Source organism: Sorex araneus, chromosome 8, assembly GCF_027595985.1.
Source record: "Sorex araneus isolate mSorAra2 chromosome 8, mSorAra2.pri, whole genome shotgun sequence".
Classification (NCBI taxonomy): Eukaryota; Metazoa; Chordata; class Mammalia; order Eulipotyphla; family Soricidae; genus Sorex; species Sorex araneus.
In genome coordinates this window covers 49,099,356-49,122,183 of record NC_073309.1, presented here as the reverse complement: position 1 = coordinate 49,122,183, position 22,828 = coordinate 49,099,356, and the positions used below count along the sequence as shown (strand labels likewise).

At 61.3% G+C, this 22,828-nt stretch overlaps 2 protein-coding genes across 5 annotated transcripts; one reads left to right on the top strand and one right to left on the bottom strand.

Annotated features, from left to right (window-relative positions):
• The first annotated feature begins 734 nt into the window (after positions 1-734).
• Positions 735-12,284, top strand: ERCC2 (ERCC excision repair 2, TFIIH core complex helicase subunit). Its single transcript, XM_004607736.2, has 23 exons — positions 735-780; positions 1,095-1,194; positions 2,936-3,013; positions 3,091-3,153; positions 3,287-3,400; positions 4,114-4,230; positions 4,315-4,431; positions 4,838-4,961; positions 5,042-5,138; positions 5,240-5,373; positions 5,478-5,646; positions 6,037-6,155; positions 8,070-8,139; positions 8,216-8,285; positions 8,383-8,484; positions 9,325-9,388; positions 9,768-9,889; positions 10,591-10,683; positions 10,772-10,844; positions 10,927-10,997; positions 11,095-11,238; positions 11,343-11,486; positions 11,576-12,284. The coding sequence occupies exons 1-23, from the start codon at positions 776-778 to the stop codon at positions 11,666-11,668; spliced, it is 2,283 nt and encodes a 760-aa protein (XP_004607793.1). The 5' UTR covers positions 735-775; the 3' UTR covers positions 11,669-12,284.
• KLC3 (kinesin light chain 3) lies at positions 11,804-21,326 on the bottom strand. Of its 4 annotated transcripts, none has more exons than XM_004607738.3 (13): positions 21,199-21,326; positions 15,413-15,648; positions 14,900-15,130; positions 14,072-14,141; positions 13,657-13,876; positions 13,436-13,523; positions 13,245-13,346; positions 12,883-13,056; positions 12,488-12,578; positions 12,369-12,409; positions 12,175-12,281; positions 12,021-12,084; positions 11,804-11,930 (listed from the first exon to the last, which is right to left on the bottom strand). In XM_004607738.3, the coding sequence occupies exons 2-13, from the start codon at positions 15,638-15,640 to the stop codon at positions 11,859-11,861; spliced, it is 1,488 nt and encodes a 495-aa protein (XP_004607795.1). In that variant the 5' UTR covers positions 15,641-15,648; positions 21,199-21,326; the 3' UTR covers positions 11,804-11,858. The 4 variants fall into 4 exon arrangements, with proteins under 4 accessions (XP_004607795.1, XP_055002133.1, XP_055002131.1 ...); XM_055146158.1 differs by having other exon boundaries at positions 14,072-14,138; XM_055146156.1 differs by having other exon boundaries at positions 12,369-12,578.
• Positions 21,327-22,828: the final 1,502 nt, after the last annotated feature.

Genomic DNA, 22,828 nt, shown 5'->3' with positions numbered 1-22,828 from the left:
GTTGTTGTTCGGTTGAGGGATCGAACCGGGGTCAAAGAAAGCATTTTCCTTCCTTCCTTCCTTCCTTCCTTCCTTCCTTCCTTCCTTCCTTCCTTCCTTCCTTCCTTCCTTCCTTCCTTCCTTCCTTCCTTCCTTCCTTCCTTCCTTCCTTCCTTCCTTCCTTCCTTCCTTCCTTCCTTCCTTCCTTCCTTCCTTCCTTCCTTCCTTCCATGTTTTTGTTTTTTTTTTTTTGGTCACACCCGGCGATGCACAGGGCTTACTCTGGCTCTGCACTCAGGAATTACCCCTGGCGGTGCTCAGGGGACCATATGGGATGCTGGGAATCGAACCCGGGTCGGTCACGTGCAAGGCAAACGCCCTACCCTCTGTGCTATCACTCCAGCCCCTAACTGCATGCATTTTCCTAAGTGCGTATTCTCTGTTGTAGTGAAACTATTCCTAACTGGCCCTCAATTCCCGGACATTTTCCCCTTAACTTTATGAAGGAGGAAGACGGACTCCTAATGAATGAGATCGATTCTCTCGGTTCTCCTCCAAAGTTTTGTTCCTGGTACTCGGCCATCTTCAGCGTCTTGGTCACCGCCTCTCTCCGGGGAGCCCGCCCTCGCATTCTTGTGCGCACGCGCGCTACCCCGCCTGACCCCGCCCTTCCGAGTGACGTCCGTGAGCAACCAATGGCTTCGCGTCCATGCTACGCAGGCTCCCACCTCGCGCCAGCTCTCCTACTGAATATTCATGAGGAGGCGTGCCGCCGCCGCACGCAGAGGCCGTCGCCATGAAGTGAGCGGGCTACCCGGGGCCGCTGCTGGCCAGCGGGCGGACGGGGCTATCAAAGATGGGGTGGGAGGCCAAGGCCGTGCTTGGGACCCGAGCCAGGCTGCGGGGGCCCGAAGAGGTCGGGAGGAAGCGTAGCGGCAGGGAAGTTTGGGCTGGACAGCGGGGAGATGCCGTGAGGACCTGGAGGCTCCGGGGAAGGCTGGGGGCGACGCGGGCGGACTTGCGGGCCGAAACCGGCCCCGGCCCGATGACCCCGGCGTGGGGGCGGAGGGGGGCGGCTGAGGACACGGGGACTGACCCTGAGCCCCCGCCGCCAGGCTCAACGTGGACGGGCTGCTGGTTTACTTCCCGTACGACTACATCTACCCCGAGCAGTTCTCCTACATGCTGGAGCTGAAGCGCACGCTGGACGCCAAGGTGGGCGCCCCCTCGACCCGCATCCCGCTGCCCCCACCTGCCTGGGGCTGCCCCGCCCAGTTCAGAAACGCTCAGGTTTCCTCCCTGCCGCCGCTAAGTTTGAGCTGAGCTGCCCTGGGTTTTGGGAACAGGGGGGTTGGTTGTGGAGTTGGGACCCCGGATGCACAGCGGAGCGCCTCTGGGATACAACACTTAGACCCCCGTTCCCGTTCCCGCAGAGCGGTGAAGAGGGGGGCTGCTGGCTGCCAGACTCAGTGAGGGCCAGGGGGCGAGGTTACCCCCCCATTCCCCCACACAGCGAACTTTGCGCAATTTTTTTTTCTTTTTTGGTCACACCTGGCGTTGCACAGGGGTGACTCCTGGCTCTGCACTCAGGAATTACTCCTACCGTGCTCAGGAGACCATATGGGATGCTGGGAATCGAACCCGGGTCTGCCGCGTGCAAGGCAAACGCCCTACCCGCTGTGCTATCGCTCCAGCCCCTTGAGCAATTTTTAGAAACATTGCCGGTTGGCATACGAGTTGAATGGGGGTGCTGTTGGCATCTAGTTGGCATTTCTGCTGCTGCAACACTTAGACCCCCGTTCCCGTTCCTGCAGAGCAGTGAGGAAGGGGCTGCTGGCTGCCAGACTCAGTGAGGGCCAGGGGTGAGGTTACCCCCATCCCCCACACAGCAAACTTTGAGCAATTTTTAGAAACATTCCCGGTTGGCATAGGAGCTGAGTAAGGGTGCTGTTGGCATCTAGTTGGCAGTTATGCTGCTGAACATTTTATTTATTTTATTTATTTATTTTTTTTTTGCTTTTTGGGTCACACCTGGCGATGCACAGGGGTTAGTCCTGGCTCTGCACTCAGGAATTACCCCTGGCCGTGCTCAGGGGACCATGTGGGATGCTGGGATTTGAACCCGGGTCGGTCGCGTGCAAGGCAAACGCCCTACCCACTGTGCTATCTCTCCAGCCCCTGCTGCTGAACATTTTATAATGCACAGGGTGCTTCACCCCACTGTCAAATATTTCTGGCCCGAAGTGTCAGAAAGAGTTTGATCCAGGCAGGATAAATGTTGTGAACTTGACTACATTTTCCTGTGTGTGGTGTGTGTATGTGTATGTGTGTGTGTGAGAAACCTTGTGTACAGATGCTAGAACCAGGGTCCCTCCCCCCTCCCAGTATGTAGAACATGCATACCAGCTCTCCTAATCATCCCTCAAACTCTTTTGCTAGTTTCTTTTGCGAAGTTAAAAGGATAAGGGCTTGGGCAGTTGAGGATAGTGGATCGGTAGGGCACTTGCCTTGCCAACGGTTGATCCTGGTTTGATCCCCAGTACCCGAGATAGTCCCCAGAGTACAGAGCCAGGAGTCAGTTCTGAGCACCACCGGGTATGGCCCACAGCAAACAACCAAGGGCTTGCTAGGTATCAGGTTCTGTGCTCACTATAATTGCTTTGTTAAGCGCCTTGACCTTTGCTGGGAAGAGGGATTAGGCCCATTTCAGACTTGAGGACGCCAGGAGGGATGGAGCCTTGGCTAAGGCCACAGCAGTTACTGAAGCACTTACTGGAAACCATTCAACAAAGAAGGGGTTTGGGTGGAAGGGGGATTCAAACACAAGACCCCTGGAGCCCAGAATAAACGACTGTGTTGTCCCGCTATTCCATCTTGGGGGTGCGGGGGTGCACCACCAAGATCTGTGCCCCTGGGGGTCTGAGAGTCTGTGTCTCATCTTGCCTGTACCACATAGGGCCATGGAGTCCTGGAGATGCCCTCGGGCACAGGGAAGACTGTGTCTCTGCTGGCCCTGATCATGGCTTACCAGAGGGTGAGTGGCGGGCCTGGCCAGGCCGGGAGGAGGCCGGGCTGGGGGAGGAAGAATACCGAGCCCATTGTTGGCTGCAGGCATATCCGCTGGAGGTGACGAAGCTCATCTACTGCTCAAGAACTGTGCCCGAGATCGAGAAGGTGAGCCGGGCCCCATCCGCGAGCTGCTCTCTTTTCCCCGGAATTCGTCCCTCCTGTGCTTGCCATTATTGCGTGGGGGATCTTGGGGACCTTGGCCGGGCTCTGGGCCCAACTCGACTCCTCCTGGGAACAGGTGATTGAAGAACTGCGCAAGTTGATCAACTTTTATGAGAAGCAGGAGGGCGAGAAGCTGCCATTTTTAGGGCTGGCGCTGAGCTCCCGCAAGAACCTGTGTATCCATCCTGAGGTGAGCTCCGTCCCCCTGGGGCCCCAGCCCCAAGCGTGGAGGAGCTCCTTCCTCCAGCCCGAGTCCAGGGGTCCTGAGGGTCTGGTCTGCAGGGGCCATGCAGAGTTCCCGTCTTCTCTCTCACATGCTGGCTCTATTCTTCACCCAGGCAGGGACACATCTTCCAGGGAGTCTGGGGAAGGTTCAAAAGACCATTCCTCCAGAGAGGCCAGGGATGTAGTCCCTGACAGCGCCTGGGAGTGTCTCAGGGACCAAATGGTGCTGGGGATCAAACCTGATCCTCATTTACTTATTTATTTTGGTTTTGGGGTCACATCCAGTGGTTCTCAGGACTTACTCTTGGCTCTGTGCTCAGGGATCACTCCTAAGGCTCGGGAGACCCTCTGGGATGCTGGAGGTGGCACCTGGGCTGGCCACCTGCAAGGCAAGCGCCCTGCCTGCCGTACTCTCACTCAGGCCCTGATCCCACATTTAAAGCATTTGCTTAGTCTGATGAGCTCTCTGGCCAGTCCAGGGCCCACTCTTGGCTCTTGCAGTTAATCCCTGTTCCAGAATGAAGCCGACTGAGGTTCCCACGATCCAGATGTCCCAGTCTCCCCCAGGTGGGGCAGGAAGGTTCGCCTTCACCAAGTGTGGCTCAGGGCTCGGGGCGCCTGGTTCAGCCTGTCTGGGTGCTGAGATGTCCCTGAGATGTCCCGCGCCTTTTTCTGTAGGTGACCCCCCTCCGCTTCGGGAAGGATGTGGACGGGAAGTGCCACAGCCTCACAGCGTCCTACGTGCGTGCGCAGTACCAGCAGGACTCCAGCCTGCCCCACTGCCGCTTCTTCGAGGTGCCCGCGGAGCAAGTGGGTGGAGAGAGGGCAGATGCACTCGCGCCCACCCCCTCTGACCCTGTGCTCCCCCTTCCCACCCAGGAGTTTGATGCCCATGGGCGTCAGGTGCCCCTTCCCGCTGGCATCTACAACCTAGATGACTTGAAGGCCCTGGGGCAGCGCAACGGCTGGTGCCCGTATTTCCTTGCCCGCTACTCGGTGAGGAACTGGTGGTGGGTGGCAGGCACTACGTGGTTACTGTCTGTCCAGCTCCCCTGTTCACTCGCCTCTTCTGTTGGGTCGCACTTATATCCGTTCATCTTATTGGTCCCCACTTTTATCTGTTTGTCTTTCCTATTGGTCCATATTTGTATCCATCTCTTATTGGTCCACACTTGTATCCATATGCATCTCAAGTGGTCCGTGTTTGTATCCAACCGTCTTTCCTATTGGCTGCGCCTGGTGTGTCTTCGCTGATTGACGTCTGTGCCTTATCCCAGGCCGAGGTGCCTTGCCCCTAGTCTGTCCACCCACCTGTGTCCGTCTCGCCTCACCTTTGTGGACACACAAGAAGTGAGGTGGGCCCGGACAGACCAGCGTGGGTCACACTGCCCTGTCCGCCCAGATCCTGCATGCCAACGTGGTGGTGTACAGTTACCATTACCTCCTGGACCCCAAGATTGCAGACCTAGTGTCCAAGGAGCTGGCCCGCAAGGCTGTGGTGGTCTTCGATGAGGCTCACAACATCGGTGAGGAGGGGGCCAAGATGGGGGGGAAGGTGGTGCCAGCCCCATTGGCAGCCCGACCGAGTCTTCCCCCTTTCCCGCAGATAACGTCTGCATCGACTCCATGAGCGTCAACATCACCCGCCGGACCCTCGACCGCTGCCAGGGCAACCTGGAGACGCTGCAGAAGACGGTGCTCAGGTGCGGACGAGGGCGGCGGTGCCCCCTGGCCAGACTGGCCCCCGGGAAACCCTGCATGCGGCCGGAGTCCCTGCGCTCTTCCCAACCCCGCGTCCCCGCAGGATCAAGGAGACGGATGAGAAGCGGCTGCGGGAGGAGTACCGGCGTCTGGTGGAGGGGCTGCGGGAGGCCAGCGTGGCCCGCGAGACCGACGCCCACCTGGCCAACCCCGTGCTGCCCGACGAGGTGCTGCAGGGTGAGCCCCGCCGCCTTGCCCTGCCCCTGGCGCCCAGCGGCTCGCCTGCCGCCGCCCCCCTGATGCTCATGGCCCACTCCCTCGCCCCCGTGCTCTCTCGGCAGAAGCCGTGCCCGGCTCCATCCGCACGGCCGAGCACTTCCTGGGCTTCCTGCGGCGCCTGCTGGAGTTTGTCAAGTGGCGGCTGCGCGTGCAGCACGTGGTGCAGGAGAGCCCGCCCGCCTTCCTGAGCAGCCTGGCGCAGCGCGTGTGCATCCAGCGCAAGCCCCTCAGGTGCGCCCGCCGGGGAGGCGCCGGCATTCCGGGCGTGAGCGAGCGATGGACAGGGCATTGGCGCCGAGCCTGGGGCATGCACCTCCAGATCAGAGATTTGGGGGGCGGGGGCTCTCCTTTCCGGCAGTGCTTACGGCCCGTGGGATGCTGGGGACGTCTCGCCCAGAGTTTCTGCCTGCAGAGTACATGCTGGGGTCCTTCGGTCTGTCTCCTGGGTCCTGGTCAGAACTGCAGCGAGGGCCAGGGGCGGCCGAGAGAGACCGGCCCAGGGCGCTTCGGTACCCCAGCTGACAAGACAGAGGCGACTGCTGCAGTCAGGTGGAGCTCGGGTGCTAACGGGCCATCCCCAGACTCCTTCCCCTCAACCCCCCCATCTCTCCGACCCTCCAGATTCTGTGCCGAGCGCCTCCGCTCCCTGCTGCACACGCTGGAGATCGCCGACCTGGCCGACTTCTCCCCACTCACTCTCCTCGCCAACTTCGCCACCCTGGTCAGCACTTACGCCAAGGGTGAGCTGGCCCGGGCCGGGCCGCGGGAGACTCCATGCAGGTGTCCAGGGGTGGTGTGCGGGCCAGGGAACCCCCAGGCCCTGTGGGCGGCCCTGGAGTTTGGGTGGTGGGGAGCCCTTGATGGGTCCACGTGAGCGCAGGAGGCTCAGGTTCGCCTTTTGGGGGGCCCATCTGTTGCTTCCACTTGTTCTGGGGGTGTGATCAGGAGTCTAGGGCCCAGGAGACCCAAGAGGTGTGGGGTTAGGAGGTTGGCCTGGGGTTCGAGGGGTGAAGAATGAGGCTCAGATTTCCAACTTGCCCAGAAGAGGGGAGATGTCCTGGAGGGTTTAATTTTTGTTGTTCTAAGTGGGCGGTGCCCCCCTCCACAGTGCTCAGGGGTTCTGGGGGCCCTGAGTCCCAGCTCTGTGGGCCTGGCAATGCAGAGCTGTGCAGGGCCAGCAGGGCTCCACCCAGGGTGCTCCTGGGACCATGGAGCTGGGGTGGAACCCCGCCTCCCGCCTGTGAGCCAGTCCCCTGCAACCTATCAGCATTTCCTTCTTCCCTCCTTCCTCAGCTCGAAGCTGGCCCAGGGCCTAGGCCGGTCCCTGGGGATCGCTTTTCTATCCAGGAAACCAGGTCAGGCTGGGCCCAAGCTGCAGGACAACAAAATCCTGCCCTCTGTCTCCTCCCATCTCCCCCCCACCCCCTCCCCACCCCCTGGCCTAGGCCTTGGCGCTGCAAGGGCGGCTAGAAACACCTTTCTTCCTCCATCGCTCTGGTCCACCTTGTCCTCCCTCTGCTGTCCTGGGGTGTCCCTCGCACCCCCTCCGCCACCCCAGTCGCTCTCAGAACACCCTTCACAACTTCCTCCTCCTGGTCCTTCAGTTCTTGGAGCCCTGCCACCTCCTCCAGGCAGCCCCTTCTGACTCCCCGGCTGGGCTCCCCTATCCTATCCCAGTGTTCCCATCACTGAATTGTGATGGCCAAGTGAGAGCTGTCTTAGTGCCCACCATGCCTACTGCATGGGACCCGCCCCTGAGGATGTATGACTTTTTTTTTTTTTCCACTAAGTGGAACTGAGCGGGGTCGTGGGTTTGCACATATTCCCGGCTCTGGTCTCTGGGACTGTCTGTTTTCAGCGGAAGAGAAGTAGCGAACTCCGGGGCTGCAGGGGCAGCACAGTGCGAAGGCGCTTGCCCTGTATCAGCTCACCTGGGTTTGGGTTCGATCCCTGGCACCCCATATATGGTCCTCTGAGCCCCATCAGGAGCAGGGGTAGAAAGGATCAATTTGGAGAGGGGGGGAAGGAGAGGGGCAGGAGGATGGGGCGTGGGGAGAAGAGGCTTTCCTGAGACATATCTGCCCACGCAGAAACTTACGGGCCCAGTGGGGGCCAAGTGTTGGTTCTGGGGGCTCCAGGAGGGTCTCTGAGGAGCCCTGATGACCAAATGGAGCTGCCTAAAGAATGGTCCAGGCAGTGGGGCCAGCCAGCGGGGCGGGAGGCAGACAATAGGCCCTCAAGCAGGGAGATGGGCTGGGGGTGGTGAGATCTCCCAGAACCCCTGAACTCTCTGAGGAGTTATGGGGAGCTTCAGAGCAAAAGAGGGATGTAGTCTGGCTTGGGGGTCTCACATTGGGGTGGAGGGTGAATAAGGGAGGGGTCTTTGAGGGGAGCTGGCCTCTGGCGTGGATTCAGGCTCAGAAAGGGGGTGGCAAGAGGCTTGAGGCATGGGCGTGGGGATCCCCATAGTAGGATGAGGAGAGTGGGGGGACTCTGGGCTTGAGGGTCCAGCCCTGGGGAGCCCCAGGCAGCGTGCGTGCTGTGGTGGTGGGGGCGTATCAGGTGGCCACTGCTCTGGTTTCAGGCTGGGGAGCCAGTGATCAATGAATTGTGTTAAAGGGGAGGGTTCTGGGGTGTTCCTGCCCCCCCTGCAGGTTTCACCATCATTATCGAGCCCTTTGACGACAGGACCCCCACCATCGCCAACCCGGTCCTGCACTTCAGGTGAGGCCAGGTGTCCACACACACGCCCAGGGTCCCGCGCCCTGCCTGGCGCCCACCCTCCCCTCTGCTCCCACAGCTGCATGGACGCCTCACTGGCCATCAAGCCCGTGTTTGAACGTTTCCAGTCTGTCATCATCACTTCCGGGGTGAGTCTCCCACCGTCCCCTCGGGGCTCCCCTCCCCCGCAGGGCGCCTGGTGCCCGCCGGCCCCTGCTGAGGCCTTGTCCGCTGTCCCTGCTACAGACGCTGTCCCCCCTGGACATTTACCCCAAGATCCTGGACTTCCATCCCGTCACCATGGCGACCTTCACCATGACTCTGGCCCGGGTCTGCCTCTGCCCAATGGTGCGTGTGCAGGGCCGTTGGGTGGGGCTGGGGGTGTCCCCACCCCATCTCGGGTGCTTGTGGGCTGCGAGCCCCACAAACTTGGCTCAAGGCTTCATCCTCCTCCTGGTCTCTCCTCTGTAAACTGGGTTAGTTTTCTGTCTCTTGAGGGCAGCTGAGGGGCTTTCGGGAGGTGGTCGTCCCCCCACCTTGCTGTACCCTGACCCAGCCTCAGGCCTGTCATTCTGGTTGGGGTTGCTCCGCCTTCTCTGGAGTGGACCCCGCGCACGTGCCATCCCAGCCCCTCTGCAGCCGGACAGGCCATGTGCTTTAGAAGAGAAGCTTTGGGAGCTGGAGTAAAGGCTTTGCATGTGGGAGCCCCGGACCCCCTTCCCGAGCCACATGGCTGTGCCCCACCCATTTCCACCCCCCCCCCCAATATTTTGAATATTTTCAGACTTCAGGGACACTGTGGCCACGAAAGAGTCGATTTGTGACAAACTCGGGCCACTGAGGCAGGTCTGAGCAGGGCAGGTGGGCTGCCATAGTGGTTTTGGCCAAACTGGAACATCTGGGTCTCGTGTGGCCTCAGGAACGGCCAGGACTCCTGGGCCATCCCACACCCCGGTGTGAGGAGGTCACAGGTGGCGAGACGCAGTTTTCTGGGACTCTGGTGAGGCCCTGGTCAGTTTCTGCTCCTGTGGCAGTGTGGCCCAGGCCACTCACTGGCCCTGAGCCACGGGTCACAGGGTGGCGAGGGGCCCTTCCCAGATGCCATCTGTAAAAGCCGGGGGGAGGGGGCCCCAGGCCTCAGGGATGGCTTCGGCCTTTCCGGTGGGTGATCTCTTGGGCTTTCTACAGATCATTGGCCGAGGCAACGACCAGGTGGCCATCAGCTCCAAGTTTGAGACCCGCGAGGACATAGGTATGCTGTCCAGGGCGTGGGGGCAGGTGGTTCCTGGAGGGAGGTGGTTAGCCCGTCCCAAGTAACAACAGGGCATGGGCCCCAAAGTAACAGGGAGGGTGCCAGGGGCTGCCATGGCCCTAACCTGGGGCACAGTGTTGCCGGGATTGGGGGTCTCCCTGCTAATTATGCATGGGCGTCTGACTACAGCCTTGGCTGGTCATGGGACTGGCCTGCCACAGGGGCCGGGGAGGCCCATGGTCCCCCCACCAGGACCAGAAGTCAAATGGAGGCTGTGCGGGAGCAACCTTAGGGATGCCCTTAGTGGGGAATTTAGGAAGTACCTGAGGATGGAGACAAGTGAGACAGGAAGTCCTGACCCCACCCCCACCCCGCCCAGCCGTGATCCGGAACTACGGGAACCTTCTGCTGGAGATGTCGGCCGTGGTCCCCGACGGCATCGTGGCCTTCTTCACCAGCTACCAGTACATGGAGAGCACTGTGGCCTCCTGGTACGAGCAGGTAGGCTGCGCACCGGGCCCCTCCCCTCCCCTCCGCATACATTCAAGGCTTCCACACCTCTGGGAGTGGGGGACCCCACCTTCTGGGTTTCTGGTTCCCTTGCTGTTCTTTTGGGGGCCCCCCTTGTGCACATGGGCTTGGTGTGGGGACTCGGGGCAGCAGGGCTGATGAGCTAATAGAACGTTCTGGAAAGCTGCTGAATACTTTGTTGGAGGTGTGTGTGAGGTCATGGGGCTTTCTGGAAGGGGCTCCAGCTGGTGACTGGGTGGGCGGCTACGGCCCAGTTTCCTGAGTGCCCTCAACCCATGCAGGGAAGTTGTGCGGTGCGGGGGGGGGGGGGAGTGTATCAGAGCAGTCACCGGAGAGGGGTGAGCCAGGCTAACCCCAGGGCCGAAGATGGGGGCGAGCTGAGGTCTGCATGTTGCCATAGGAAGACCAGCCACCATGGGCGTGTTCTGAGGAGAGCGCCCCCTGCCGGTGCTCCCCTGCTCCCGCACCTGGGCGTGGTCAGCGCCCGCGGCTTTTCCACCAATCACTTCCCTTCTGGGCTCTGGTTCGTGTTGCCCGAGAGGGCGGGACTGATCAGCTCCACGCCCCTCCCTCTTGTCTTTGCTGGGCTGGGGAGATCTAAGGCCAAGTTGGGGTGACACGGGTGGCCGTGTCACTAACACTGCTTCTTGTCCCCCACCCCCACTCCCCAGGGCATTCTTGAAAACATCCAGAGGAACAAGCTGCTTTTCATCGAGACCCAGGATGGGGCAGAGACCAGCGTGGCGCTGGAGAAGTACCAGGAGGTAAGCGCATGTGGGGGTGCAGGGGCAGCGGGGTTGGGGGAGGGCGCGGCCCCGCGGCTGATGATGCGATGTCTTGGGCCCCCTCCAGGCCTGCGAGAATGGCCGTGGGGCCATCCTGCTCTCCGTGGCCCGTGGCAAAGTATCTGAGGGCATAGACTTTGGTGAGCTGCCAGCTGCCCCCTTCCCCACCAGCATCGCGGCCTGCCCCCCCTCCCCTCCCTCACCCGCCTTCTCTGCCCACAGTGCACCACTACGGGCGGGCTGTCATCATGTTTGGCGTCCCCTACGTCTACACCCAAAGCCGCATTCTCAAGGTGGGCGGTGGGGGACGGGGTCACTGGGCGCAGAGAGGTGGGGAAAAGTGGGGGGGCGTGGCTGGGCTCCCCCCAACACACACACGGGCCTCTCCAGGCACGGCTGGAGTACTTGCGGGACCAGTTTCAGATCCGTGAGAATGACTTCCTAACCTTCGACGCCATGCGCCACGCAGCCCAGTGTGTGGGCCGGGCCATCCGGGGCAAGACCGACTACGGCCTCATGGTCTTTGCCGATAAAGTGAGGGGCTTGGCAGGGGTGGGGGGGAGACCCTGCCCGTTCCCCACTCCCGAGCCTGGGCAGGGGGGCCCTGACACCCTCCCCCCATGCTCTCCTGCTCCCAGCGGTTTGCCCGGGCGGACAAGCGAGGGAAGCTGCCCCGCTGGATCCAGGAGCACCTCACCGATGCCAACCTCAACCTGACGGTGGACGAGGGCGTGCAGGTGGCCAAGTACTTCCTGCGGCAGATGGCGCAGCCCTTCCACCGGGTACGCACCCCCTCCGTTTTGTGGCTGCGGGAGGGTCTCCGCCACCCCCTGGCCAGGCGTCCCCCCAAACATGGCCATGTCCTCGGCAGGAGGACCAGCTGGGCCTGTCCCTGCTCAGCCTGGAGCAGCTGCAGTCGGAGGAGACACTCCGCAGGGTGGAGCAGATCGCCCAGCAGTTGTAGCTCCCCCCAGCGGCGGGACCTCGAAGACCACCCAGCACACGCTCCCGGCTGCCCACTGACACCTTTAATTGGTCTTTTGTGGCGGGAAGGGGCAGGGTGGGAGGGCTTCCCCAGGAAGTGGGGAGGGAGGCAGAAGGCCCGGGGCGTCCCTCCCCCTCTTCCCACGGCCCAGCGTGTGGTCCTGCGCACTTCAGCGGGGGCCCAGGTCCTGGGTGCTGGCGCTGAGGGCCCGAGAGGCTTCGCTCAGGTGGCCACTGGAGAACTGGGGACCGCGAGAGGGTCAGCTGCCGGCTCGGCCCGCCCCCCTCCCCCCTCCCACCCCAGCGGCCAAACCTGCCCAGGGGCACCTCACCTGGGCGCCAGCAGCCTGCGGGGCATCCGTGTTCAGCACGCCCAGTGACATGGCGCGCTTCATCCTGCAATGCAGGGGGAGACCTGGGTGTGTGACTCCTGCAAGTCCCAGGGGTCCCTGGCACCGCCCCCCCCACCCGAAACGGGGCACTTACCCGCCGGCCCCTGCGGCCACCTCGCCACGCAGCCGCGACACCAGCTTCTCGCTCCCGCGCCGGATGGACTCTCGGAACTTTGAGAAGGAGCTGCTCCGCCGCAGGGGCTGGGGGGACATCAGTCAGCCCCCCACCCGCGTACCCCGGCCTTCGGCTCCCCCCCCCCCGGACCCCCCAATCCCGCCCTGCCTCACCTGCTGCTCTGTGACACCAGCTGTGCCTGTTGCGGGGGCCCCTGGGGAACAACAGAAAGGGTGGTGGTGGGGGGGACACATACAGAAGCTTGTGGGGGCGGGGCGGGGGCGGGGCTCACCCAGGGGGGCGGGCAGGTCCTCCCGGCGCAGGATTTCCTTGTACAGCGCCTCAGCCTCCTGGTACTTGTTCTGTTTCAGGTAGGCGGACGCCTGCAGAAGTGGGGGGTGGGGAATGGTGACCTCGCGCCCGACCCCCGCCTGGGCCCCCATCCCCAACACCACCTCTGTGCCTCTCCCATCTCCTCGTCTGCAGGAATGGGGACGCTGGCCCCTCTCAAATCACGCTGTAGGGAGAGGCCCGGATGGGGGAGACTGAGGGCCCCCCAATAAATATCTAAGTGTGTCTCTGGTGTCACCGGCTCAGCTTCTGCTCTTCTCCAGCTCCTGTACTTCACGCCCTTGGGCGGGGCCTGGTGGGGGCCCCCGCGCTCGGGGTGGGGGGCTGCGCCCTCACCAGGTTGTTCTTGGTCTTGGCCACGTTGGGGTCGTGGGGCCCGCCCAGGGCCTCGTAGATGCTCAGCGCGCGTGCGTAGTGCTGTTCCACCGCCTCGAACTTGCCCTGGTTCTGGCACAGCAGCGCCAGGTTGTTCAGCTGCTTGGCCACGTCCGGGTGCTCGGCGCCCAAGACCTGGGGGGGGGCACGAAACGCCAGTGTGCTCGGGGCGGGGGGCTCTGCGGGCCGGGCGGCCAGAACTGTGGGAGGGGAGGGCCACGACCAAAGCGGGGACGGCGATCCAAGACCCACCCTGACCTGGTCAGGCGGAGGGGTTGGGGGAGGGGCGTGGGGCACCCACAAAACGGGACGCGGAGGTGCACCTTTTCCCGGATCTCCAGGGCACGCTGGCACAGGGGCTCAGCCTCGCGGTAGCGCCCCCGCTTCCCATAGAGCACGGCCAGGTTGTTGAGGGTGGCGGCCACCTGCGGGGGATGGGTGGGGGGGTTCGTGTCAGATGGTGGCTGACCGCCCTCAGCACCCCTTGCCTGTCCCAGGGCCCACCGCAACTCACGGCGGGGTGCTCGGGGCCCAGTGTCTGCTCCCGGATCTGCAGGGCATCGTGGAGCAGGTCTGTGGCTTCTTTGTATTTGTTCTGGTCCCTGCAGGAAGGCCGGACGGGGGCAGGGACCTGGTTGGCTGGGCCTGGCCTGGGGGGCTCCACCCCCTTGGCACACCTCCCGAAGCCAGAGCCCCCAGACCGCTGCGCCCCTGCCGCCGCCCGCGGGCCCTCACCGGTACACCAGCGCCAGGATGTTGAGCATGGTGGCCACGTCCGGGTGGTTGTGGCCCGAGCTCCGTTCCAGGTCCTCGAGGGCCTGGCGGCAGAGTGGCACGGCCACCTCGTAGCGGCCCTGGCCTGCGTACTGGATGACCAGGTTGTGCAGTGTGCGCAGGCGCGCAGGGATCTCGTAGCCTCCCTGCTGGGCCGCCGCTGCCCCTGCCGCCTCGGGACCTGCAGGGTCACCGGTCACTGCAACCCCGTCCGTGAAGGCGCACACACTGGGAGGGGGGCTCGGCTCCACCACCCCCGCCCTCTCCTCCCCACACCCCTATTTCTCCTTCCCCACCCCACGCCCTACGTTTTCTCTCCTCTCTCCCCACCCCCCTCAGCACCCCTACGTCTCCTCCCCACTCCTTGAACCCCTACCTCTCCTCTCCTCCTCCTCATTGGGGAACAGGGAGGCCAGGCTGTCTCGGCGAGGCGGGGACTCAGGCTGCTGCGGAGCACGGGAGAGGCCGGGGGTCACTTGTTTGAGGGGTGGTGGGGGTCTTGAAGAGGGCCTAGGGGCTCACAGGACTTGGGTGGGAGGGGGGTCTACACAAGATCAGGGCCTCCGAAGGGTCTCTGGTCTTGGACCTCACTTCTTAAACTGTAAGTGACCCAGAGGGGCTCCCACGATTGGGTGTGAGAGGCACAGAAACTGGCCGGGGTCAACGGTTCCTGAGCACTGGCTGGAATGACAGCACAGCGGGGAGAGCACTTGCCTTAAATGCATTCGACCCGGGTTCGACCTGGGTTCAACCCCCCAGCACCCTCTATGGGTCCCTGAGTCCTGCCAGGAGTGATCCCTGAGTGCAGAGCCAGGAGTAAGCCCTGAGCACAGCTGGGTGTGACTCCCCCCACCCCGCTCCGCCCCGCCCCTCCAAAAAAAAGGTTCCTGAGCGTGTAATGACCAGAAAGTCATTCAGAATCAGTCACGCGCAAATCCACAGTTTCCGCCAGTGCCAGCCTGTCTTGCACTTCTCAGGTGAAAAAGGGTTTCAGGGAACCTTTTCCAGGGAAAGATGTTTTCTACTGGGAGTGGGAGGGGGGGGTGTTGGGGCCACACCCGGTAGTGCTCAGGGGTCACCTCTGGCAGTACTGGGGACTCTGGCCTGGCGCCAGGGAAAGATCTGGGATCAGCTGTGTGCACAGAGCCTGAATCCTTGCTGAAGCAGCCCTGGCCGGGGAGTGGGCACCCCCCAGCCCGCACACCTGGCTCTCGGCGGGCGGGTCATACTGCCGCAGCTGGCCCAGGAACTCCAGGTGGTTCTTCTCCTCCTCCAGCTGCGCCACAGCCTCCTCGCTGGCCTGCAGCCGCCGCTGCGTTTCCTCCAGCTCCTCCCTCAGCCACGCGTTCTCCTGGGCCAGCCGCCGGGCCTGCGCCCGCAGCCGCTGCTTCTCAGCCTCCAGCGCGCCCATGTGGGCCGAGAGGGCCAGCAGCACCTGTGGCGCCGGGCGGACAGGTCACTGCCACCCCCAGGGCCGCACAGCAAGCTAGAGCACCCACCCCACCCCCGTTCTCTCTAGGGCCGCCCCCATTCTTGAGGCGCCCGAGGTTGGCCCTGGGGATGCTGAGGCGCCCAGGGACTGCTCTGTTCCCACACAGGCAGCCGGGGAGTCCCCAAGTCCCCCCAAGCATGGCCGGGGCTGCCCGGACACCCCGTCTCTGCCCGACGGGCTCCCTCCCGGGGTCCCCGCTCCCCGAGGCGGGCGGCTCCCTCCTACCTGGGCTTCACCCAGCCCCAGCTCGATGGCCTCCAGCGAGTGGCTCAGCACCTGCTGCTTCTCCTCCAGCAGCTCGGCGCCCGCCAGCGCGCCCGCCAGGTGCCCGGCCAGGCCGTGGTGCTCGGCCCGCAGTGCCTCCAGGCCCTGGACCACCTGCCGGGTCTGGCGCACCAGCTCCTCGGGGCTCAGGCGCTCGGGGCCCCCAGGGGCCGCCACCTGCACAGACATGGCTGCTCCTGGTGGGGGGGAGGGTGGCGGCAGGGTGTCAGGATCATGACAGGAAATGCCCAGGCCCATGCCGAGCGGCAGGAGCCCCTCCTCCTCCCAGCTGTGCCCGCCACCGCCGCAGCTGGAGAGGAGACGGGGGAAGCCAGCACCCCCACCCTGCCCATCCCCTGCGTGGCTGGCTGCTCCGGTCCCGTTGGCTCAACGGACCCCACAGGAGGCAACAGCGGCCCCAAGCAGCTCACCTGGCCCGTCCGCAGCAGCCCAGGACCCCTGGTTCCCTGACCTAGAACCTGGGTGAGCTGAGGCTGGAGGGCGGGGCGTGTGGGGGTGGCAGCTCTGAGCTCACTCCAGTGCTGGGTGTTTTCCTGGGAACCAGTCGGACCACTGAGGGGCGGGGCCGGAGCAGGGGGCAAGGGGCTGTGGGCCTGGAGGCAGACGCATCCTCCCTGGGTTGGGGGGAGCTCTGGTGGGTGCAGGGGGGCTGCCATAGATCCGTCCCAGGGCTGACAGATGACAGACAAGAGCCCCCAGGGAAATGGGGCCCCGCCCTCTGCTGCAACCAGGCCGGCCAGCGCAGGGCGAGTGGGGACACGTGAGGCAGGTGTGGTCCGTGGGTGCCACACAGGCTACAAGACAACAGAGGGTCTCAGGCCCGGATGGGAAGTGGGTGGGGAGGGCCTCGGAGCCGTGGCTTCAGGTGACAGGGCGATGATACTGAAGACACAATGTCTTTTTTTTTTTTCTTTTTGGGTCACACCTGGCAATGCACAGGGGTTACTCCTGGCTCTGCACTCAGGAATTACTCCTGACAGTGCTTGGGGGACAATGTGGGATGCTGGGAATTGAACCTGGGTCGGCCACATGCAAGGCAAATGCCCTACCCGCCGTGCTATTGCTCCAGCCCCCAACTGTCACTTGTCACTGTCATCCCGTTGCTCATCAATTTGTTCAAACGGGCACCAGTAATGTCTCCATTGTGAAACTTGTTACTGTTTTTGGCATATTGAATACGCCACAGGTAGCTTGCCAGGCTCTGCCGTGCAGGCGAGATACTCTCGGTAGCTTGCTGGACTCTCCGAGAGGGGCAGAGGAACCGAACCCAGGTCGGCCGCGTGCAAGGCAAATGCCCTACCTGCTGTGCTATCGCTCCAGTCCATAGATTACATACTCAGGAATAATACAGACAGACTGTTACAGTCTGTGTGTATTAAAAATACAAACACACACACAATGCAACTCGGGCTAGAGTGATAGTACAATATATAGGGCATTTGCCTTGCACGTGGCAGACCCAGGTTTGATCCCCAGCATCCCATATGGTCCCCTAAGCCCTGCCAGGAATAATTTCTGAGTACAGAGCCAAGAGTTACCTCTGAGCATCACTGGGTGTGGCCAAAAAAAAACTGAAAACAAAAAATCCTGAGCACAGAGCCAGGAGTTACCTGAGCATTGCCAGGTGTGGTCCCCAAACAAAATAAAAACAAACCAACTCTAGGGCTGGAGAGAGAGTCGAGGGGTAAAGGCACTGATCTTGCATGCAGCCAACCCTAGATGGAATGACCCTCACCACAGAGGATCCCCCCAGAACCACTAGGGAGTGACCCCTGAGCACTGCCAGATGTGGCCCCAACCCTGGCCCCTCACATACAACTCAAGGGTCAGGTGGGATGACTTAAGTGGCCGGGCACATGTCTAGCCTGTGTGTGTCCAGGTTCCATCTCTGGCACCACATTTCTCCTAGCGCCACCAGGTGTGACCATGATAGTCCCCCTGCACTGATGGAGGGGACCCCTATTTTCAAAAGTAGAGAACCCAGGGGCTGGAGCGATAGCACAGCGGGTAGGGCATTTGCCTTGCACGCGGCCAACCTGGGTTTGAATCCCAGCATCCCATATGGTCCCCTAAGCACTGCCAGGAGTAATTCCTGAGTGTAGAACCAGGAGTAACCCCTGTGCATCACTGGTGTGACCCAAAAAGAAAAAAAAAAAAGTAGAGAACCCAGGGACCAGAATGACAGTACAGCAGGAGGGCATTTACCTTGCCCAAGGCTGACCCAGGTTTGATCCCTGGTATCTCCGGTGTCCCTGCATCACACACAGGCACTCACCTCTCGGGCTGCACCCCACCTCCCGGGACCTTTGGCTCTGGAAGGGCAAAGCCTGGCACGGCGATGATGCCAGGCCCCTGGGCTGCCTGCAGAAATGAGTCCTGTCCACATATATTCAAGCAGGCCAATAGTCATGTGTGCCCAGGTCTCCTGCAAACTCCCAGCCCCCAGGATTCTCACGGACCCCCCTCAAAATCAGCCAACCCCCAGCTGGACCAGCTGGATCATCCCCGACATTCGCAGCAGCTTAGACACGGACACACAGTGTCCAGCACAGACAGGCAAATAGCTCTGAACTCAGGTGTATCTGCTGGGGTGTGGGGAGGTGGGTGGGAGGGGGCTGAGAGGGGAAGGGTCCAAGGCCCACACAGCTTGGCATTCCCTGGTGCCCACACCCATCCCTCAGACCCGTGTACAGCAGAATCGGTTCATGGACAGAGATTGTTCGAGGGTTAAGGCGCTTGCCTTGCCTGTGGCTGACACCAGTTTGACCCCCAGCACCACACATGGTCCCCTGAGCACCAGCGGGGGTGATTCCTGTGCAAAGAGCCAGAAATAGCCCCTGAGCGCTGCCAGGGATGACCTAAACCTGCCTCCCCGCTTAGAAATGCCTCATGCAGGGATAGAGTGACAGGACAGTGGCTAGGGCGTTTGCCTTGCACATGGCCGACCCGATTTGATTCCCAGCATTCCATATGGTCCCCTGAGCACCGCCAGGAGTAGTTCCTGAGTGCAAAGCCAGGAGTAACCCCTGTGCATCGCCAGGTGTGACCCCCCCCAAATAAAAGAGAGAAATGCCTCATGCTCAGAGACGCCCACGTGTTGTTATAAATCACTGAATTTGAGAGAGCATGGCTCATGTCTGGTCCCTCCATATACATGCTATTGTTTAGGGCCAGGAAAGTGGTGGCTCAGTGGCAGAGCACACGTGGGCATGTCTGAGGGCCTGGACTCGCTCCATGACATCACAAAAGAGACAAGTTCAAATGAGCCGGTAGCCTCTTGTGACCCCTCATGTGGTTGAGTCACTGAATGAGGGCGTGTGGGCTCGAACAATCTGTACCCCCCATAAAGCTTCTGAATGGGACAATGACCAAATATCAACACTGCATTCTGAGGTGTCTGTGGCAGCATGCACCCCGATCCACAGTTTTTGGGCGAAAAGGGGTGACAAGAGGAAATAGTTTCAGAATCCCCACTCGGGTTACGAAGGGTGTGAGCACATTATGTCGAAAACACAAGGTGTGTGTGCCTTCATCAAAACAAGACCCCAAGGGCCGGAGCGATAGTACAGCGGGGAGGGCGTTTGCCTTGCATGTAGCCCACCAGGTTTGATACTCGGCATCCCTTATGGTCCCCTGAACACGGCCAGTAATTCCTGAGTGCAGAGCCAGGAGTAATCCCTAAACATTGCTGGGGGATGGCCAAAAAAAACTTAAAAAACAAAAACTACTGACAGCATGGGTGGGGGCGGGTAAGGTGCTTGCCTTACTCCAATACATCCTGCCCAGATTCCAACCCCAGCACTGCATGGTCCCCTGAGCACCACCAGAGGTCGCTCCTGAGTACAGAGCCAGAAACAGCCCCTGAGCACTGCCAGTTATGGCCCAGACATCCCCAAGACCAAAAGAAAAAAACTTTATAGCCAAAGGATGCCAACCCATCTCCAAGCCTTCCTCAGGGCTGTCCTGGTGGGGACCGGGAATTACCCAACAATGTTCATCTGCCAAGCGCCGTGCACCCCCAGCCCAGTGCAGGCAGGAGTGAGCGTGAGAGGCCCCCAGCTCCACCGCTCATGAATCAGTCTCTCCCGCTGTGTCACTCTCAACATCTCCCGCCTCACAGTCAAGCTGTACCATCCCCCAGGCCCCTCAGCCTCCCCATCAGGCACGCACCTGACGTGGCCTCGCGCCCCTCCCCCACAGGAGCAGTGACTCCTTCAGTGCTCAGGCCATTTCCCCAACACACACAAGCGGCCCTCGGCGATGCACAGGGATTACTCCTGGCGGTGCTTGGGGGACCATATGAGATGCTGGGAACTAAACTCAGGTCAGCCGTGTGCAAAGCAAACGCCCTACAAGCTGTGCTATCGCTGTAGCCCCAAGCCTCGAACATTCATATATTCATATATTCTCTCTCCCTCCCTCCCTCCCTCTCTCTCTCTCTCTCTCTCTCTCTCTCTGTCTCTCTCTGTCTGTCTGTCCGTCTGTCTGTCTGTCTCTCTCTCTCATCCCATATGGTCTCCTGAGCCCTACCAGGACTGATCCCTCAGTGCAGAGCCAGGAGTAAGCCCTGAGCATCTCTGTGTGGCCCCCAAACAGTATCAATGAATCACTGTATCACTGTCATCCCCTTGTTCATTGATTTGCTCAAGTGGGCACCAGTAACGTCTCCATTGTGAGACTTGTTGTTACTGGTTTTGGCATATCGAACACGCCACGGGTAGCTTGCCAGGTTCTGCCGTGTGGGTGGGATATTCTCGGTAACTTGCCGGGCTCTCTGAAAGAGCCCCCAAACAGATAAACAAAAAAATTAGACTGCGGCTAGAGTGATAGTACAGTGGGTAAGGTATTTGCCAGCACGTGGTCAGCCCAGGTTCAATCCCTGGCACCCGATATGGTCCCCCAGCATGCCAGGAGTAATTCCTGAGTGCAGAGCCAGCGCACACACACCTATCAGGCTAACACACCCTGAGCATCGCTGGGTGTGGCCCCCAAACAAAAAATATTCTCTGTCTCTCTCTTTCTCTCTGTCTGTCTGTCTGTCTGTCTCTCTCTCTCCACACACACACACCTGAAATGTCTCCATCATACACACCTGAGCTGCATCATACACGCCTGAGCTGCATCCACGGCTTCACAGACACCTGCGGCCCAGAAGTACGCACACACCTACCAGGCTACATACATATGCACACGCGCCGGCCTGACCGTCCCTGCATGCTCCCACAGCGGCTCGATTGCAATCACACGCACCCCTGGGCTTCGTGCATCAGCACACACGCACCTGAGCTGTCATGCTCCATCTTACGCACCCCCGAGCTCCCGGGCATCACCCCTCTGAATGCCCCCAGCACCCCATCTCACACACATACATACACAGGCCGGCAGAAGGTCGCCCTGGTGGCCAGTCGACCCCACAACACAAACTACCCCGAGCCCGCGGGCGCGCTCCTGGCGTCCCAGCTGGGCCGTCACAAGGGCCCCGGCCTGAGGCCCCGCCCTGTCCCCGCTCCTGTTTACCTGCGCACGGGGAGGGGGCGCGGTCCCTGCGGGGCCTCCAGACTCTGGGGAGCCCCAGAGTGGAGAGGGGGGCTGCCCAGGGACCTCCCGGCCCGTCTCCATCCTCCCGGTCGGCGGGTCCAGGGGTGGTCAGGGCCCAGCCCTCATCCCCTGCCCCCTCCCCACCGTCGCGGTCCCCAGGGTTCCCGCGCCGCGCTTCCGGTGCCCACCTGGTCTCCGCCGGCTCCCGGGACCGCTCGGCTGCGCCGCGCCCCGCCGAGTCCGCTCGCAGCTCGCGTGCCCCGAAGTTCCCGGCTGCGCCCAGCGGGCGGCTCCTCCGAGGGCGGCGCGGCCGGGACCCCGCCCCGCAGGTGCGACCCCGCCCCGCAGGTGAGGCCCCGCCCACGCGCAGGTGAAGCCCCGCCCCACAGCCGGACGCCCTGGAAAGTCCAGCCCCGCGGCTGTACCTAGCGGGGCACCTTGAAGGCACGTTGAATCCCAGGACGATTCCAGCGCCCTTGAGACGTGAAACGGGGGGCCGCGGTGCAGCCCGACGTGATTAGTCGGAATCTGGGAGACTGGATAGGTCCCTTTTTTTTGGGGGGGGGTGTCTCCCAAGCTGAGCTCCAGGAGCTCAAAGCCCCTCCTACCACCCTCTGGCCCTCCGGGCTGGACATTTTACTGCTCGGGTGCAGCGGTGCTGAGTGCCTGCTCCAGGGTCACACCTGGCGGGGCGGTGTCACGCCTCAGGTCCTTGTGCATGCGCACTTGAGTGCCACACCATCTCCCCACTGAAAGGCCTCCTCCTGATTCCACCCTCCCACCAACGCACGGCTCATTTCCCTGCTTGATTTTGTTCACGAGTGCTCAGGGAGCCAGGAAGATCACCCCAAAGGCTAAGTGCATGTTTTGCTGGTGGGAGAACCAGGTTCGATCCCTGACTCCGAATGGTGGCGCCCCCAGCCCCCTCGGGCACCAGCGACAGGGACCCTGAACACTGAGCAGGCTGGGTGCCGCCCTCAAATAGAAGATTTTCAGGGGCCTGAGTGATAGTACAGAGGGGAGGGCGCTTGCCTTGCACTCGGCTGATCCAGGTTCTATCCCCAGCACCCCATGTGATCCTCCCCAGCCTGCCAGGAATCGTACCTGAGCACAGAACCAGGAGTAACCCCTGAGCACAGCTGGATGTAGCCCCCAAACAAAATCAAATAACAAAAAGAACTTTTAAAATAGGGAAACCTTTTAGGTCCTAATAAACATTAGGTCACATAGTTATGCTGTAATCACTTTTTTAACAAAACATTTTCTAACTTTGTGGGGCTACACTCAAAGGTGCTTGGGGCTTGCTCTTGGTTCTGTACTCAGGGATCACTCCTGATGGGGTTCAGGGGATACATATGGTGTAGAGATTGAACCCCCCATTGTCCACGTGCAAGGGAAGCGCCATCCCTGCCTCCTGCTCCCGCCTTTTATCTCATTGAAGAGCAGAACATAGGGCTCTGGGTTCAACTTTAATTCCAAATGTGACAATGAAAACGGTTAGGGTTGCAGTTTAATATACTATTAAAAACTTTGGAATTTGCGCGTTCATATTATACACAAACATCAACTCTTGTTCATACAGGAATCATTTGGCAAATTTTTGTTCCTGGGTGAATAGTGCCCCCTGCAGGACCTAGAAAGGTGGTTCAGCCGCAGAGCTTTGGCCACGTCTGTAACAAGACCTGAGTTTGGTTTCCAGACACCACAAGAAGAAAAACGTAGAGCCACTCCCCCCTTTGCAGGGCCGTAATTCCAGGACCCCCAGTGAATGCCTGCCATCACACAGTATTGAACCTCTAAGTGTTATTTTCCCTATAT